The sequence below is a fragment of the Lactuca virosa genome, chromosome 9 (genome assembly GCF_052849685.1).
Source record: "Lactuca virosa cultivar CGN04683 chromosome 9, Lactuca_virosa_CGN04683_v6, whole genome shotgun sequence".
In the NCBI taxonomy this organism is placed as follows: domain Eukaryota; kingdom Viridiplantae; phylum Streptophyta; class Magnoliopsida; order Asterales; family Asteraceae; genus Lactuca; species Lactuca virosa.
This window is the reverse complement of record NC_136434.1, coordinates 102734555-102750627: the sequence shown is the minus strand read 5'-3', so window position 1 is coordinate 102750627 and position 16073 is coordinate 102734555. Positions and strand designations below refer to the sequence as shown.

At 38.1% G+C, this 16073-nt stretch overlaps 1 protein-coding gene across 1 annotated transcript; it reads left to right on the top strand.

Annotated features, from left to right (window-relative positions):
- The first annotated feature begins 13676 nt into the window (after positions 1-13676).
- Positions 13677-14410, top strand: LOC145139632 (uncharacterized). The gene is made up of 2 exons (XM_079073386.1): positions 13677-13718; positions 13883-14410. The coding sequence occupies exons 1-2, from the start codon at positions 13677-13679 to the stop codon at positions 14408-14410; spliced, it is 570 nt and encodes a 189-aa protein (XP_078929512.1).
- The last annotated feature ends 1663 nt before the right edge of the window (positions 14411-16073 follow it).

Below are 16073 nucleotides of genomic sequence, written 5' to 3'. Positions count from 1 at the left end.
CCGGATGATATTCTCTCCCTATTTTTGATAACCAATGACCGGATATCAAAAATCAACAAATCATCGGAGGGAGAGTGTCGGATACCAAGAGCTAAGAGAATCTCTCCCTAGATGTATGAAGGGTCTCGATAAGAAACGAGAAAGAGTAAAAGAGATACTCTTGCGGTCATGAGGAGGAGGGTGACATAGTTGCTGAAGCTGTGCTGAGAATAATCTGTTGTGCCAAAAATATATCCAAATATCCAAACTGCGGTGCCAGAACACTTGAAGTGGTCTTCAATAGAGAATAAAGTCCACATGCTCAAGATACATGATTCTTCAAGCAAAAATCAAGAGCGACAAGTTATAAAATCCCATAAAGTGAAGAATGCGAAACAACTTTGTTGATCAATCGTCGTTGCGGTGCAAGCATCACAAAAAATAATATGAAGTCCGACTTTGGTAGGAGTATTCTTCCAATAATAACCGGCATGAAATGAACCAATGTGACAATCCAATGTTCGGTTGTGGCAAGAATTGGTGTTAAAAAAATAATTGGTGTAAAAAAAATAATTGGTTTTAATAAAAAAATTGGCTAAATAAAAATAATTGGTGTTAAAAAAAATTGGTGTTAAAAAAAATAGCTGAATGAAAAATAATTGGCGTTAAAGGGAATATACAACCTAACTATCACTCATTATTTGTAGAGCATTTCCATGCTCCAACAATATTGCTCTTCTATCACTCCGAGTCTCCATCCTTGTCATATTCTTTTCAACTACTAAATCGTTCATCACAAGCTTAATCTCTATAAGCTTATTTAAGTTATCTTTCCTGGCATGAGCATCACCATAAACTTATTCCCTGGGTTTTCGAGGGATTTCTCACGTCTATGTTGTTCTATGCCACCCTGTTATTTCTCGTTTGTCACAAAATTGTGTAGGGTTTCTGTTTCAAACTCAACCTTCTGTCTAGCACCCCGATTGTTCCCCGTAACACTTGTACCACCTCCTATTTGGTTACACATAGCATATTCAAGGGTTACATCTCTACTAATAATGAATTTTGGAGTCTTTCCTTCTTCTGTAAACCAAAAAACGATGACCTTTCCCTCCATATGCATATCCTAAAAATATGTACTTCATTGCCCTCGGCTCCAGTTTACCATAATTAATAAGAGCATAAGCAGACCATCCAAGCATTTGTAAACCAAAATTCTTAGAGGGTTTCCTAGACTACATCTCTTGAGGAGTCTTACCATCAATTGTAGTTGATGGAGATCTATTCGCCAAATAGCAAGCATTGTTGACTGCTTTCGCCTAAAATTGCTTCAATAAATCAGTAGATAATACCATGTACTGAGCATGCTCCACTAGTGTTTGGTTCATCTAATATGTAACTCTGTTTTGTTGTGGTGTTAGCTGTACAGTGCGATGCCTCACTATACCTTCTATTTTTCAGAAGTTGTCAAACGAAGCCTTGCAGAACTCCAACCTATTTTCTGTTTTGAGTGACTTGACATGGTTCCTGGTATATTTTTCAACCATAGTGTTCCACTCCTTGAACCTCCCAAACACTTCATCTTCTTCATTTGTCTTTAGAAAGTACACCCAAGTCTTCCTCGAGTAATCATCAATAAAAGTCTCGAAGTATCAAAATCCACCATGAGACTTCATAGGAGAGGGACCCCATAGATCCGAGTGAACAAACTCGAGCGTCTCCTTGCTTTATTGTTGAAGCGAACTGAACTTCACCCTGCGTTGTATATCTTGAACACAAGCTTCACCAGGTTTAGCATTTCCAGTTGCATCTCTAGCAGACAACTGCTTCTCGCTCATATGTCCCAACTTATGATGCCAAAACTTTCTTTCATCATCATACTAATCCAAGGATTGGGATATAGTCATCGTTCCTATAACCGTAGATCCTTACAAGATATAAATCCCATGAGGATTTGTATTTCCATTCATAACTACAAGAGCACCCTTGGAGACTCTTACCCAATCACCTTCTCCAGAATACTTCAGTCGACCCTTCGCCAAAGTTAAAAGTGAAATCAAATTATTTCGAAGCTATGGGATGAACCATCAATCCAGTTTCCTGACCATACCATTGTGCATCTTTATCTGCAGTATGCTACTACCCTTGATACTTCTCACCCTATCATCACTCATATTGACTGTGCCATTCAACAGAACTAGTTGTACAGATAGTCAAAACATCACAAACATCCCCTTCATCAGATTTTCCTTGAACCAGAGAAACATTGTTGTTGCTTGATCCAACACCAGTATTCCCTCTCTTCAGATAAGGACAATCTCTTTTGAAGTGCCCATTTTCCTTGTCGTTATAACATTTAATTTTGGCTTTAGATTTGAAACTTGATTTCCCACTATTACCTCCACCTCTATCTGATGTTCTTCCTTTGCCTACGAACAAACCAGAACTGGAAACTTCTTCTCTAACTGAAACTTTTTTTCCAGTTCCTTAGACATCAAATAATCCTTCACATCATTCATAATGATCGTTTTCCTATCATACAACAAGGTATCAACAAAATTCTCATAAGAATTTGGCATTGAACATAAGAGGATAAGTGCTTGATCTTCATATTCAATCTTTACATTCACACCTTGTAAATCCAAGATGACCCTATTGAAATCATCTAAATGATCATTTACTTGGGTTCTTTCTGACATACTAAGAGTATACAAACATTGCTTCTGCTACAACCTGTTTATCAGAGAATTGTTCTGATATTTATCACATAATTTCTTCCAAATCCCAGATGCATTCATTTGATCCACAACCTCTCTCAGTACTTCGTCTGTTAAAGTCAACATAATAGCGCTATGCACTTATGCCAAAATATCTACCTTCCTCTCATCTGCCATGTCCTTTGGCAGTTTCACTTCTCCTTCCAGTGCCGTTGTACAACCTTGTTGAACCACAAGAGCCTTCATATTCACTTTCAAGAAAGTGAAATTATTTGAACCATTGAATTTCTCCAAATAAAACTTGTGAGTTTCCATCTTCAATCAATATTAACACTAACCACAGCTCTGATACCACTTGTTAGGAAATTTGAAGGTACTTGTCAATACTCAAAACAAATTTGATGCCACTTGCCAAGTTCTGATGACCCTTGTTAGGAAGTAATATGGATAACACACGAAACTAAAAGCACACAAAGACATAGTATTTATGTGGTTCGGTCAAGGTGACCTATGTCCACGGGATGGAGGAGAGTTTTCTTTATTCATAGATTTCTCAAACAGAGATTAAAAGTACAAATCAAAAATAGATTTAACTTACTCACTAAGGATACAAGACACTTCAAATGACTTAGCATGCATCCCCATTTATACTGAAGGGATCAGACCTAAAACTCAAATAATCCAAGCCTATTGGCCCATAGGCCCATGAAAGGTGTCAACCAATCACAAACTATCATGAAACATCTTCTAGAACATTTATACATGTCATAAAAAACATGAGCATCAACGACGCACATGATGGAGCACCATGAGCCATAGTGGAGCATCATGATGAACTTGGGGTGTATCATGAACACTAGTGGCCCAAAATCCACCATGGTGGCACAACATGGTGTATTCCTTGAGTATCACCAACTTCTGATCATTCTTGAACAATATTGAGCATCATAGAGGACTTCATAACATATGTGGCTCACCAGGGATACCATGGCTCATCCAGGAACCAAAATGCCAAAATGGCGCACGTTGCACCAAAATGGCGCATCTTGCATGATGATGGTTTGTGTTGTGCAAGGATGGAACAGCATCCTTCAAGCATGGAAAAACTTCCTTCAAAGTGGTGCAACTTCCTTCCAATATGGTGTAAGATCTTCCAGGTTGGTGCAACTTCTTCCACTTTGGAGCATCATCTCCCAGAGTGGCACACCATGATCCAAAGTGGCGCAACATGTATGTCAATGGTGCAACATGCTTGCCTAATGGTGCAACATGATTTCCAGTTGGCTTAATACCTAATCAAATGGCACAACTATGCATCGAGTTTCTCCATTCCACTCCCAAGTGCTCCAAACCTCTTCTTGGTGCTCCATATCCATTTCAGACGATCCGTTCCTTTGGCACTTGATTTGTTCCTATTTCAGATGATCCATTCCTTTGTTATATGCTCAATGAACCCCAAGTGCTCCATTAAACTCAAATGCTCAAGATTCTCAAGTTACATTTAACAATATATAAATATAAAATACATAATCTAAATGGAGTGAAAGTAATAACTCACCCTATCAGTTAATAAAGACTAACTATTTTGCTTTCCTCTACTTTGTCACTAATTCATTATTGATCCATATTCTTTTCTCTTAGGCCTAATCACAAACATACACAAGCATCTTAATACATGTATTAGCCTATTTAGAGCTTTTGACTCTCTAAGTCACAATAACCACTTAATGGATCAACATTCTAACTTTTCATTCTCTAACTCTTAATCCAATCCAGTTAATGAATTAAGAACCCCATAATACCTATTTCATTATAATCTAACATCTAATGCATCAATTACACATAATCACTACTTAGGGTTTCAAACCCTAACTCTCATCGGATTGATGCCACTCATGGGGTGTAACATCCCAAAAATACTAAATGAAAACTTTTGCATTTAAAACAACCAAAAAAATTATTCCTAAAAGATAATCATAGTATAATGTGTTATCAAAACATCAAATATCGATCCTAAAAGATAATGCGGAAAAACTCTAGGGGATGCAGTGTGATCAAGTCGGACCCTTCCCTTTCGAACGAGAAGTACCTGAAACATTTAAACATAAACCGTAACCACAAAGCTTAGTGATTTCCCCAAATACCACATACCATACATAACCATAAACATGCAATATGGCCTATTTAAGCCATCGGGCCTATTTCCTCCCAAGTGAAATGCTATTTTCCAAAATCATAGACTTACAATCACTCCCGTAACGGCCTATTTCATCCAACGAGTCTATTTCATCCCAAGTGAAAGCTATAAGAAATATTCATAGTCTTACAACACTCCTAAAATTTCCATGACCTTCTCCATGGACTTTCATGCACACATATCAGCAAGAGTAACAAAGACAACAAGCATATCTGACACCTAGTGTCCTACATAGTATAGTGAGAAGACTCATCTCACAAGTGCAGTCGACAACTAATAGGCTTACAAAGTCGAGAAGTGAATGCTACACCCCTCCCAATAAATCATACAAGGTAAACCCTTAGTCTACCTTCTAAAACTAGCAATATGACCAAAGGTCAATCATGTCAAAAAGTCAACAGTCAAATGTCAAAGTCAACTTCAGAAGGCCACCATGTTGTGGCCAAACATTTGCAATGTGGTGACCATTCAACTTGATCACGGACACATGCGCTACCATGTTGTAACATACGCGTTATTAACCTAGTGTAATTATCGTATTTTGTAAGATTGTTAGTGAATATTATTGAATATTATATGATTTTGAGCGTTGAGTTCTAACAAGATAGTTTTTACGTGATTTGAAGTAAAACTATGTTTAGAATCATTCGGAAAATATTGGAAGTCTTATGAGATTCTGATCAAAAGTCAACTATTGAAATTAACAAAAATATAAAGTTGGAAATAAGTAAAAATAATGTTATTAAAAGTTGTAGATTATCTCGTTAGAAACATTTAGGCGAAAACCTCATCGAAATCTGAGTTATAACGAAGAAGTTATGACTCATTAAAGTTTCACGACAGAACCGACACGACGTTATATGACGTAAAAAGTGAGTTTTCAATAAACTACTTTTTAGCTTTAGTAATCTAAATGAAAGTTGTAGTATTCGTTAAACCGGGAGCTTTCATAAAAAGAACGTCCAAATCTGACTTCGTATGAGGAAGTTATGATTTTTCTAAGATTCGGCATAGCAGTACACAGCCCGAAACTCGAAATAAAGATCGAGTGATTTTTAGCCGACACAACTTAAACGAGAATCGAAGGTCTCATCAATAGTAGTACAACGGTAAAAAGACAGACGAAAACGAACGTCGGATGAAGAAGTTATGAATTTTTAACGGACTTTTCCTGTCCCGGCCTATTAAAAATATAATATTAAAAATGAAATCAAAGTTAGCTGACGGAGTCTAAATGAAAGTTGTAGAGTATAATCTCACCTACGCGTGGATATAAAGAACGTCAAAAACGGAGCTCGTATGCGAAAGTTACGAATTTTTGAATTTGAAGCATCGGAGTACGCCCAACGTACATGAGTACGCCTAGCATAGAGCCTCGCAAGGCAGTACGCCCCGTGTACATGAAGATTATGCCCAACGTAATGCTGGACTTCGGTTACTATAAATAGAAAGCGAGACTCTTCGAATTTTTTTTACAATTTTCACTCTCTTTCATCCCTCAAACTCTCCTAACACCCCCCGATGCCTAGGGAACTACCCTACCACCCGAAGCAAGCCCCAGAGCACCCAAAGACCCCGAGAAAGTAATATTTTCAATCGAAACTCTGCCCGCACAAAGCCCGGTTTTCAATAAAAACTCCCAGTTTCATCAAAGAAAGTCATTTTTAAAAACGAAGTGCTGCCCAAATTACCATTCTATCATTCGGTTATTTCAAGGTGAGTTCAATATAGGGACAATTGTATGTTATGTGTTATATGTGCAATGTGCTTTCCTGTGTTATTCAAGTAATAGTTTTAATACCTTTGGCCATGTAGAGCATGTCTCGTATCACTTTGGTATTGGCTTGGTGCCTTTGGCCATGTAGAGAATGACTCGTATCACTTTGGTATTGGTATTATGCCTTTGGCCATGTAGAGCATGTCTCGTATCACATTGGTATTGGCTTTGTGCCTTTGGCCATGTAGAGAATGACTCGTATCACTTTGGCATTGGCAGTGGGTTAGGTAGGGCTGAAAGCATGTATATGCTAGAAAATTGATAATCAAAAATCGTTTATTTTCTATGCCACTTGGGTTGAAGCTTTATGATGTATATCAAGTTTATGATCCTGAAATTATTGTGTCTCATTGATCGTAAATCTTCGAATCAAATCATTGGTTGATATGGAAAGCCTGACATATGATACACATATGCCTTTGTTGTTCTTTGTCCCTCTTTGCTTCTGTCATATTGTTATATATATGGCATAGCGTATATTGTAACTATTGTTGAACTCACTAAGCGTCACCCGCTTATCCCTCCCAGTGTTTAACTATTACAGGTGATAAGCATCCAGTATAGTCATGTACTGTAAGAAGATGTGGAATAGTTAATATTATCACTTTTGTACTTAGTGTATAAATTCTTGGGAAGTTATGTAATATATAAAACTTTATAAAAACCTCGTTAGTTGGTTTGTATCCAGTCTTTTGTAATAAGATATCAATATGCATGTAACATGTTTTTGACTTTATGATAAATTTTAAGTATGAAAGGGGTCTTTCACATGTCACGGCAGACATGCCACCACTCCGTGGCAGAGTCCCAACAAAACAGTAGCAACATCCTCCCTCGCCACGTTGTAGCACCCATCAAGCCACGTCATGGAGACTATACTAAGACAGCTTAATGGATTGAGTCATTAATCCCTTAAGATCCTTGTTTATATTTTCCAGAAAGCTTATTGGGACCCTAATGGTCCATAAAAATCCAAACTGTATGGACATGCATGACCAATGTATGTCTTTCACCCAACTAGATTAAAATGATATGAAAATGATCTAAAACTCATGCATGTATCTCAAAACCCATTTAACTTCTAGATCCATAAGATATTAGGCTCAAGGGACCTTGGTGAGCCATAAAGTTGCATATTGTATCTCATTTCATCACTCAAACTTCATATATAGACCAAAACATGCTAAGAAATCTAGATCTACAAGAAAGGAATCATAAAAATGGGAGCTTGAGGACTCACAAATACTCTAGAAGATGTACAAAATGATGGAGATGGCTTACTAGTTGGATTCAATCACTATAGACTCATTCTTCTTACTTACAAGGTCACAAAAACACAAAAGATGAGCTTAAAACTTGCAAGGATGATAGGGTTTTATCTAAGGCACTTTGGAGGTGATGGAGGTTGAGAGTGGAGGAAACCCTAGCCATGACTTCCTTTAAATAGGGCTTTAGGCCCGAAAATATCGGTTTTTCCATTCTAGCATCACCACGTCGTGGACATAGTATGCCAACTTCGTGGTGACCACAATGATGTGTGGACAATTAAATGGCTGCCACGCCGTGGTGATCCTTACCACCACGTTGTGGCTAACCCAAACTCATAAATTAATATAATAAAATTAGTACATGGGCACCGAGCGTTACATGTGGATAACATAAAAAGATTATTTAAGGCGTCTAAACACCTTCATTACCACTACTAACAAGCTTTCTTAACATAATCTAACTCTATTAGCTCAAATCATCAAGAACACCATTGAAACCTTACTAGCTTAAAATGGATAAGGTGATTACATCATGAGTATTCCATCTCTAATCCAAGACTTAAAAACACTTAATCGCCTCTTGATCATCTCCCTTTCTCGGAATTACTAGAGCTTAGCTCCAAAAAAAATTTGGGGTAATTTGGCGAGTGTGAAGGCTTAACAACCTTTAATCTGCTGCGTAAACGCGCCATAGTCCGAAAATTGTGGTTCGGTTAGTCAAAAGAATGATTAAGACATTACGGTTCGACTCAATAAAAGCTGACCTCATGTGGTCTAATATAAAGGACTTAGACTATTAATAAGCATTAACAACTTTTTAGCACAATTCTAAGAATAATAAAAGGCATCCTGAGGGTATGCTTTCACAAAATAAAGAAGTAAATGAAGAAGTAGAAAATGCAAGTGTCATTCATCATGAACATAGATACATTCATACTATTCGTACAAAAATAAAGATCTTAAACAAGCATACAAACAAAAAAGCTACAACGATCATTCGTCAGAGCAGGTCACAAAAGACTCTATCTCTTCAAGTTGCTTCTTCAAGGAAATAGCGTCTACATCATTACCTTCCAACATCTTAAACAGAGAATATTTGAAGTTTGTCAGCTCATAGAAGCATTGGAGGACCAAGTCGGTAGCACCTGGAAAAGAGTAGGGAAGCTCAAGCCCAACTAATGATTTGGGGTATCAGGATACCATCTTGACGCACACTCGGTGTTCGCCGAGCTGAACAGCTGCCTCCTGAAGAGCAGCATTAACATGCCCAAAATCCTTTGAATTTAGTCGGGCACGGACAAATAAGGGGATACCCTTCTTCGACAGCTACTGAAGATCGAAGGAATGCTGCTCGAATATTTGTTGGTGGAAAAATACATCTTGTTTAACCGAAGCATTCTCATTTTCCAGCACCTTCAGACGTGACTCTTTTTTCTCCAAGAATTAACGGTGGCTAGTAACCTCGTTCTCTAACTGCTTCATGCAGACATCCTTTTTGGAGAAACCTATGTCTAGGCTAGAAACTTTCTCCGAGAAATGAGTCTTTAAACCGGTGAACTGCTGAGTTATATCTTCTAACGTTTTGACCAAGGACGTTTGTTGATTTTGTACCTCTTCAAATTTTGCTTGAAGAGCAAGGTTACACTTATGCATCTCTTCATGAACTCGAGCGGATTCGATTAACTCAAGTGTCAATTTTTTGTTGTTAGAAGATAGATTGATATTCTCTTACATCAACTTTGTTTTCTCCCTCTCCAAGACTTGATAACTTGATCGAAGTTTTTCCATGCATTCTGAAAGCTTGTCGAATTCCATGCTCTTCACAACGGATGTAGAAGAACGAGCCTTGTCGTGTAGTGAAACTTCGTTCATCCAGTGCAATCCTTCAAGGATGTGGGGACGAGCATTGTCCATTCCTTATTCATCAGTCATCTTACTAAGAACATGCTTATTGGCAAAGTTGGTAGATGTATAAGGATGAAGGAAAGAAGGAAGAGAAGAAGCTAGAGACATCAAAGTTGGAGGAGGATATTGATTTTTCACAGGAATAAAATCTGCATACATAAAAAAAATCAATAAATAATGGCAATACCAATGTGAAAAGTGAGAAAAAAAGGATTACACTTACCAAATTTTGGAATAGTTGAACCAGAAGGAGTAAAACTAGTCACAAGCATACCTTCGGAGGGAGTGTCGAGATGTGTGTTATCAACCGAAGATATTAAAGCCTCAACATAAATGGTATAGAAGCATAGACAATATGAGATCCAGAGACCAGTTCAATTACATCAAGAGGAGTCACGACAGTGGTAGTCGGCATCGGGGGACGGATGTCAAATATCTTCTCTCAAAAAGATCGCTTGGGCGCACCTTTCTTAAGCAGAGACATCATAGGAAGGATCTTGGAAGTAGGTGGCACTAAGACCGTTAGTAGAGAGTCAATGGAGAAAGCAAGATTTGTGGTTGGAGTCGAAGTAGTTAGAGGAACCTGTTGGATGGGTTCAACAACAGAAATAGGAGTGATAAGCAGAATGGATTCTGTGGTGGCTTCGGTTGCGGTGGATAACTCCGAGTCAGAATGAACGGGGCATTCATGTTGCCCGGATGACTCGATAGTGGCCTCTGGAGTTGAGCGGTCAATATTGTCTATAGAATCACCTGGGTTTACGCCCTTACCATTACCATCGGTATTCGAAGGAGAGGCAAGTTTAGAAGGACGAACTGTATGAGGATGTTTGGGGGAAGATACGCTCGAAGGATTACTGGCAAGGGTAATGTATAAATCCCCAGATACGGTTTCACTATCAAGTACCGTCGCGCCCCTCTTTCGCTTGGATGAACCTTTTGGAGGCTTAGTGGGAGGCTTGCCATGAAGACTTTCGGTTTTTTGTTTCGCCTTTTCAAGAGGGGGGGTGATGAGGCCATGGTATGGTCCCCAACATCGTCATGAACATGAAAATCAATACTCAGCTCGAATTCCAAATTGGTATCGACATCGGTCGAATCGTCAAGGAACACCCTTGACCATGGAGCATGGGGCAGGGAGTCTATCGTTGACGTAAGCGGCATCGCCTAATCCGGTAAGTTCAAGGTTTGAATCGTCAAGGTCGGACCACTTAATGAAATTCACCACAAGACGATCAACGGTAGAACGTTCTTGATGGGTAAGCTCGGGGGCAGAGTCATGTTCACGAGCAGGGGGGTCTTCAAGTTGAACGGGAAGACCAAACACAGAAGCGTCCATAAAAAAGAACTCAGGTTTCCATTTCATAATAGAAAAGGGCAAGCCGTCATAGATTTCAATAGAGATATGGCGGATAGAAAATGATACCTTGGTCACCATCGTTACATAAAAGTGGCGAAACACTGATAAGGATGGAATGATGTCCAGGGATTTGTTTAGAAGCACGAAACACATGATCTTCTTGAATCCATTAGGGGCGATTTGAGCAATATGAAGCTTGTAGTGACTCTGGACGGAATTTAGAAAATCAAAAGTAGGAAGGCGAAGACCGGATCTAAAGAAGATGGTGTAAACACCCACGTAGCCTGGATGAGAATCGATAATGGATTAGTTATCAAGAGGGAGTATGGGATTAAATTGAGGGTCGATGTGGTAATATTTGATGAAATCATCTAGTAGTTTTTGGGTCATAGAAGATGAAATCAGATTAATAGAGCGACCATCTTTTTCCATGTAGAAAAGGTAATGAAGCAAGAAAGCGGAAATGAAGAAGAAGGCAGTAGTGAAAGAGAAAAAGGAATTATTGAATCAATCGTGACCGATAAATAAGGAGACAAGTGCAAAATCCTGAAGCAATGGTTACTCGATAAGCAAGGATGATTTGAGAAACAGTAGCAGTCAAATCAATTGCTTGATTCGTCATGCAGACTTATCGTCACCATTAATGACGATAAGATGGAGATTTGTTCGGCCTGTCTTCATCCCTATTTCCCTAGGCACTAAGGTATAAAATCGATCCGGCGCCAACGCCTTAGAGGTACGTAATCTAAGCCATTCTCGAATACAATATCGAATTTCCTTATCTTGTTTACTGACTTTGGCATCAGAGCGTTCTCCCAAGTCCAAGGCCTGACTGGCGTATAACGGTTTGTTTATCTCTCAAGTTCGGACTAAAAGGGGGGGGGGGATAACATCACGTCCATCATTCGGACTAAGTAAATATGAGACAACAACGAGGAATAACATTCTACATTTTCTTTTCAAGAGGTTGAAAACCAACAACAACCTTCTTCTTTGTAGTTGGTTTTGAAAACATCAGAGGAACCACATAGGGATTCATAATCGTAGAAGCAGTCTTACTAACACCTTCTCCCCTTGTTTCGAAGTAGCCCCGCTAGTCGAAACACCACCAGAAATCGGAAGATTATGAAACAAAAGTTTGAAGCATATCATCAAACATGGTAGAGATGTAGTCAATATATAGAGCATCATTCACTTTAGCAATCTTTATATGTCTTTGATTAAAATTCAAAATTACGAGTTGGACGCTTATGTCGGAATGCGAAATGACATTTACGTCCGCGTGTTCTTGCAGACTGTTTGTTTTTAGAAGATAACAAACGTAAAAACATTTGCACGTCCTCTTCTCCAAATAGACATGGACCCGTGTCAAAAACTTGTCACAAGGACTATTTGTGTTCTTTCAACCACAAGAACCATTTATGTAATTGTTTTCTTATTTTTCTTATAAATTTATTTAATGTCAACAAATAATTTTAAAAATTATATAATTTCATAAGATTAGTTTCTAGAAGGCAAAGCAAAGTATCAAATTACATTTGAAATATTTCTACTTCTATGTTTCATCTCACGTGATGTCTTTCATCTGTTGTAAGATGTCAATTATTTTGTCATTATATATTAATTCGTTGAATATCATTAAAATTATCAACACTTAAATAATTAGTTATATGACCATTACAAGTTATTTGATCGTTAAAATTTCAAACGACAGAAATACAGTCAAAGGTTATATCAGATCTTAATCTACGTTGGGCACGAAAAACAAAATGTAATGGTATATGTAATCGACAAACACACGACACCCTTGTGTGTTATCGGGTTGATATGGTCTTTCGCATTGAACCGTAAATGGGTCACAACCATTATGATATGAACGATACCTAATTATAGAGCGTCGGAGCCTCATTTATGTGTTGAAATAAGAAAACGACTTGATAATTAGTTTTGTGCTCTATTATCAGTCAATTATAATGGAACTCCCGTACGTATATACGAATTTTTATATGTTGACTCATGTGAGATGGAAAATATTATCTCCATATGGGTCTATGTGGGGCATAATTTATGCATGGTGCATAACTTTAGTATAAAATGTCGGACATTTGCACAGAATTGTTTATTACACTCTTTTTAGCAAGTTGATGGATCTAAGAACACTTTAGAAACATGTACCCTTGATCAGAAACCTTATCCTACACATGACATTCCTTTGTTGAGTAATGGGCTAACTCGTTTACACTGTTAGGATACATAAACCTTCTAATAACGACCGATGAAAGGGAGTGAGTCAAGCCTGCAACCCTACTTGTGAATTAAATGTATCCATCTCATTACTCATATATTGTTTATTTTGGCATAGATATATATAGTCGGTACCCACATGAGCAAAGCATACAAGCATTCATATTCAAGTTCAAACAACCTTCTTCTTCACTAAAAGCTTCAATTAATAGACAATACAGAAAGGAAAATGAGTTACCATACTGAAACTTACATCAAAACAATGCAAATGGTAGGTTAATAATTAATTTGTAAAAAATCTTGATCAACTTTCTAAACCAATCGTTTTTATTTCAATCTCGCCATTGCATTGTTAAAAGTATATCAAAGTACAATCATTCATATATTCCAAGATTCAATGTACAATATCCTAAACACTGCTTTTTATAATTGCAGGGTAAGAAAGCTGACGAACCAGATGTTGCAGAGTTCATATCGGCAATTGCAGCCGGAAACAACGCTCAACTCATGGTGGTTGCATGTGCTGGGGTGGCCGGCTCTACCACCCAAGGCCTCATTGTTGCATCTCATGAAACTGGTGGTAGGCTGATCTGCATGGTCAAGGTAATCGAGGAGCTTCACTATTCCAAGCAAGCTCTTAGCTTAGATGCGAGCCAAGTAGAGTTTGTTGTAGGAAATGCTCAAACTCTCTTGTCAAATGACTACAAATCCACGGATCTTGTGGTAATTGACAGCAATGTAGATAATCATGAAGGGATTTTGGGATCTATACAAAATGAGCGAGCAAAGAGTACGATTGTTTTGGGGTATAACACATTTTGGAAGGATTCGTGGGTTTGGAGCAGATCAAACAGTCACTTGTTGCCCATAGGAGAAGGGTTGCTATTGATGAGAATTGTCGGACAGTCTGATGATGGTGGTTGCAAGAACAGTGGCCATGGCGGCAACAATGGCGGAAGGTGAAGTCATTGGGTGGTTAAAGTAGATAAGTGCACAGGCGAAGAGCATGTTTTTCGGATCCGATCACCAGGTGGTAGAGTTGTTGGTAGAGTTGTTCGAGTTTGAAGTTTCAAGATTCTTGTTGCCTTGTTGATGGTGTTCATCCCTAACTAAACGGGCAACAAACTATGTCACTATATTATTTAGGATTGCCAAAATAACTCTTTTAAAAACTACATCCATGAATCTTGGGATCGTAGCATTAGAATGTTTGATTTGTTGCACTCGTTTGAGAACCATCACAACTTTTGGTGCTAGGACACCAAATGTATCCAAAACAAATTGTATAAACATGTGTTGATTATCAATACAAGCTTTTTTGTGTATGGCTACTTTACTTGAGGCCGCTTTTAAAGTAGCTTGCTCTGCAGTGTAACCCTCACTCCTCAAGCCCACTAGGGGAAACTCTTGTTTGATCGACACAAGTATGCTTCCCTCCTATCCACCCAAAAACCAAAATATGTTTCAGTCTAAGTGTTGATCTTCATTCTAACGAATCAGTCAGGAAGTTCACATATGACATCCTTATTTTCACGACTAGAAAAGACCGATTTTGTTTATGCTTTATAAAAATCAGAGTACCTCTTTTAATAAAAACGTTGCGGAATTTGTTCCCAGAAAAACATGATAAATACGTTATCAAAGCATTTCCGAAGAAATGTATTTTTATTCATTTTAACACATTGGGATGTCATCGTTAATACAGAAACATAAGCATAAACAGAACTTACATTCATTATCACTAGTGACTTATATCTCCTTAATCTCTCAGTGTAATGTAACTTCATATCGACACCTGTGATTCAAATAAACTGAGTGGGTCAGGTTGGGAAACTTGGTGAGTACATAGGGTTTTCAACCCACAATAATATAATTATTATGTTTAAACAATTAAACAATCAACCCAATTACCCATCCCCATTATCTTCTTTATTTTACCCTAAGAATCAACTATTCCTCGTTCATTTATTCCTAAGGATTATCCTAAGGAATAGGCACGAAATCCATTGTTGCTAATGACACATCTGTCAAGCACAACTGCTAATATTATCACTTAGGCGCACCTGCCAGAATTGTGACATTCTTTATGAGGCGCATCTGCCAGAATTGTGACGTTCTTTATGAGGCGCATCTGCCGGGGTTATGAGGTTACCTATTAGGCGCTTCTGCCAGTAAAGTCCTTTAGGCGCTACTGTCACGGTTATAATGTCCTCTATTAGGCGCAGCTGCCGATACTATCCTTAGAGCGCAGCTGCTAGGATGTTTAGAGTACCCCGTAGATCCAAAAACATCTACAGGTTATGGCGCATGTGCCAATGCTCATCTATAGGGTACTAGGTCCATTGCTGCTTATGTCCACCTATAGGGCACTATGTCCACACTACCAATGTTCCTCTATATCAGCTTTCGTCCCTCATCATTCATCTACCCATGTTATACCCAACATATTTGTAGATATAAAATACATATACATTTTAAATCATTTAAAATATGTATAAAATCTTTCACACAGCATAGACAACAAGTATAGAGACAATATGCACACATAGCACGTAATTTATATTAAATACTTCATATCTATGTGTAAGATGAAAGGGACAATGCACTCACCTTAAAAGGTGGTGAC

Bases quoted from the DNA above. Each gene is read 5' to 3' on its own strand.
- LOC145139632 (XM_079073386.1), top strand. From the start codon at position 13,677: ATGAGTTACCATACTGAAACTTACATCAAAACAATGCAAATG. The intron at 13,719-13,882 runs GTAGGTTAATAA...TTATAATTGCAG, and splicing joins ACATCAAAACAATGCAAATG to GGTAAGAAAGCTGACGAACC.